Source organism: Fulmarus glacialis, unplaced genomic scaffold, assembly GCF_000690835.1.
Source record: "Fulmarus glacialis isolate BGI_N327 unplaced genomic scaffold, ASM69083v1 scaffold16666, whole genome shotgun sequence".
In the NCBI taxonomy this organism is placed as follows: Eukaryota; Metazoa; Chordata; class Aves; order Procellariiformes; family Procellariidae; genus Fulmarus; species Fulmarus glacialis.
The window spans coordinates 28,284-32,024 of record NW_009216363.1 but is presented as its reverse complement, the minus strand read 5'-3'; the positions used below and the strand labels follow the sequence as shown (position 1 = coordinate 32,024).

General features: G+C 41.3%; 1 protein-coding gene across 1 annotated transcript; it reads left to right on the top strand.

Annotated features, from left to right (window-relative positions):
- Positions 1 to 5: 5 nt before the first annotated feature.
- HRH4 (histamine receptor H4) lies at positions 6 to 3,478 on the top strand (the record flags this gene model as incomplete). Its single annotated transcript, XM_009579281.1, has 3 exons — positions 6 to 120; positions 200 to 348; positions 2,603 to 3,478. Coding segments are annotated over 3 exons (1,140 nt in total), but the record flags the coding sequence as incomplete, so codon positions are not given.
- Positions 3,479 to 3,741: the final 263 nt, after the last annotated feature.

Here is a 3,741-nt window from a genome sequence, read left to right as displayed (position 1 = left end):
TGGTGCTGGCCACGGTGTTGGGCAATGCCCTGGTCATTCTGGCGTTCGTGGTGGACCGGAGCCTCCGCACGCAGGGCAACTTCTTCTTCCTCAACCTGGCCATCGCCGACCTGCTGGTGGGTGAGTTCCGGGGCGCCGGGAGGGGCGGAGGGTTGCAGTCTGCGGCGCTGCACGTGTCACCGCCGAGCTCTGTCCGCAGGCGGCTTCTGCATCCCCCTCTACATCCCCTACGTGCTGACGGGCGAGTGGAGACTCGGCAGGGGGCTTTGTATCTACCTGGTGTGCACCGCCTCCGTCTTCAACATCGTCCTTATCAGCTTCGACAGGTTCATCTCTGTCACCAAAGCGGTAAGGGCTGGGCAAGTGGTCCTGAGGGTGGTCTGCAGGGGCTGGAAGGCTGCCCTTTCAAGCAGGATGGCTTGCTTAGGTTACCTGGCTCTCAACCCCATTGCACCTCACTCAAACACCAGAGGAGACAGGGAGTATATAGGCAGTTCCCCTCGGTCCTGGAAATAGTTCTGAGAGCGATCAGACATTTGCTTCTCACTTTTACGTTGGAAGAGGTAGGCACAGTTTGTATATGCTGCTGTTCGGGCTAGAAGGGCAGAGGGAACAAGGTGTACTTACTTCCTTCCCAGCCCCACCTTGGATAAGCTTCAGAAGTATTACCCATCTGAAACAGACCATCTCCCTCAGATGGGAGCATGGTCCCATGGCAATGCACTTGTTGACAACTGATAGCCCAAGCCAAGGCAGAGAGAGATCTCCTTGCAATGGGAACCAAACTCTCAGGGAGACTTAGACGTATACAGCTGTGTATGGTTCAAAAGTGGCACAATATAAATTAACATCTTACAAAGGATGCTAGAGCCTTGCCTCAGTCATGCGGTATGTCGGTTATCAAAAAAGGATTAGATTAGACTTTGCAAAATCAAAAGCTAACTTCATTTTCACCTAGACCATACTACCTCTAAGTATTTTGGATGGTGCCGAAATAACACATTTTACCGGCTAATAGGTTCCACTCTTCTACACACACTTCTTGGTTATTCTCCAGCCCCTCGTTACACCCACATTTCCTTAAAACGTTAATTTAGCTTCATTGCTCATTCTAAATCACAGTAAGAGGCAATGATACATTTCTGGCAAACAGTACAAAGAGAGGCTGCAAAATCACTTTAACAGTTTATATGCAACTTAGTGTTTTACCAACTTCTTTTTGAAGAGGCAGAAATGAACAGATTAATGCTTAAGCAGTCAACACTTACAATTCCTTTATTTTCTAGGTTCTGAATTAGTCATGAATTTTGCTTTCATAAACCAAACTCTCATGACTATACACATAGTATAAATATATAGACTGGATGGTTTCAGAAACAGAAAGGGAAACTGGTCATAATAAATGAAAAAAATCAGCCACATTAAAATACTTAAAATTAATCCTCCATATAAAAATCCCTCCCCAAGCAAGAGTACAGAAGCTGCCTGTTGGGTTAGGGCAGTATAAGAACATATGAACAGGAATATATGAAGTTCTAAATTATTCTCTGTCTCAATGAAAATGGTAATCTTCCTACAAGACTGCTCCTGAAATCATTAGTAACTTTGTCAAGGATTGCAAAATCAGACCCAATTCAGACAAACTCCGGATTCCTCACTGTGTGGGTATTCTACCAGAATAGCATTGGCTTTGGAGATTAAGATCCACAGACTGGAGCAGTAAACATGAATCCTATACAGAATTCAAGCTCGAGGACTTCATATTCCAAAACACTGTGTGGCCACTGTAGAGATGTGAAGATTGAATACCGATTCACTATATGAATATTGTCCAGTACACCAGGGAATTAGACTATTGAGAAGTAGAATATCTTGATTTTAAGATTCTACTGAATTCTATTGCTGATACGGTTTACTGACTCAGTATTACTGGTATATTTACTATTTTTTCTGCACCTTAGCTTCTGTATTTTCTAAATAAGGGAAATTAGTTACTCTTGCTGCAAGCACTTTGCAGACCACAACATTCCATCTATACATCTTAATTGCAGATGAGAGTTCTGCAAGTACTTCATAAAAGAATGAAATCAAGTAAACGCTGTTATCCATTAAATTTTTTGGTGTGATTTTCACATTAAGAAAAAAAAAAGCAGAAAGATAAGAACTTGCATGGGTGTTCTATAAATTCAGATCCTTTTATGTATTTGAAGTGACTTAAAAATTCTAAATAAGTGAATTTTGAAGGGCCATGTTTTTATACATTCTGTAAACTGGTGTCACAGCTAATGCAATTGAATATGTAAGCAACTAGTGACAACCAATTCTAGGAATAGCAGTGGTTATTTGCTTTAGAAAACCAAGGCTTTTCTAGCTTTTAAGATCCAATGCACATTCTCAGATTATATCCAGTCACCTTGATAATGTTTATTGGAATGGATATTTCAGAAATAGCTTTTCTGTGGTACCTATAAGCTTGGTATAACCCTCATCCCTAAACCAATATATTATCAACCCTAAGAAGTGGCAGAGAGGGTCATATTCCAAGGTAGCCAGGTAACTGAGATACTAGTCATGTATGTGACTTAACTTTTCTCTTTCTCAGGTCAGTTACAGGGCTCAGAAAGGGATGACCAGAAATGCAATATTGAAGATGATCACTGTATGGATTGCTGCTTTTCTTCTCTATGGTCCAGCCATTCTCAGTTGGGAGCACATTGCCCAAAAGAGCATCCTTCCTAAAGGAGAATGTCATGCAGAATTCTTCTACAACTGGTATTTCCTAATGATTGCCTCTACTATTGAATTCTTTACACCCTTCATCACTGTTACATACTTTAACTTAAGTATTTACCTCAACATCAGGAAACGCACATCCCTCAGAAACAAAAACCTATCACCTGGTCAAGAGGACTGTGAAATGAGTTTCCAGAGGAAAAAGGGGGAACACACTATATTTTTTGTAAAACCTGCTAACAGACATAAACACGAGAAGAAGAGAGCAAGCAGCCTTTCTCCCCCAAAAAAGGCTTCAAGGCTCAGCCTACATAAGCTTGACAATCAGTCATTAAATTTGAACGTTCCACCACTTCAGGTGGAAGTCAAGACCAAGCCTCAGAGGAATGGTTTCTACAAAACTACAGAAAGCATATGCGACACCACCACCGGAGTAGACATTGCTAACACTATGGCAAATAGATTTAGACTTTCCCGGGATAAGAGAGTAGCAAAGTCTTTAGCAATTATTGTCTGTGTGTTTGGTTTGTGTTGGGCTCCATATACACTTTTGATGATCATCAGAGCAGCTTGCCATGGGCACTGTGTGCAGTACTCACTCTATGAGACTTCATTTTGGCTTCTGTGGGTGAATTCAGCCATTAACCCTGTTCTATACCCACTGTGTCACATGAGCTTTAGGAAAGCCTTTATAAAACTCCTGTGTCCAGGAAAAGCCAAAATTCATCCTCATATTTTTATGTGAAAAAAGTGTGAAGGCTGACAAATTAGTACATCTTGCTTTCAGTGGGAGCATAAACTGGCTAATACTCACCTGCAAGTATTAAGTGCAGTGTGCACTGGGTAGTTTATGGAATACTGATAAGTAGGTATACAAGTGTAGATATTTATGAATGTATAGAAATACAGTCATCCATGTAGCTGGAGAAATCACAGCAATGAAAAGAAAGGTAATTTCTCAAAGCTCTTTGGGAAATTATGCCAACAGTATATTTTCTGGTAATGGTA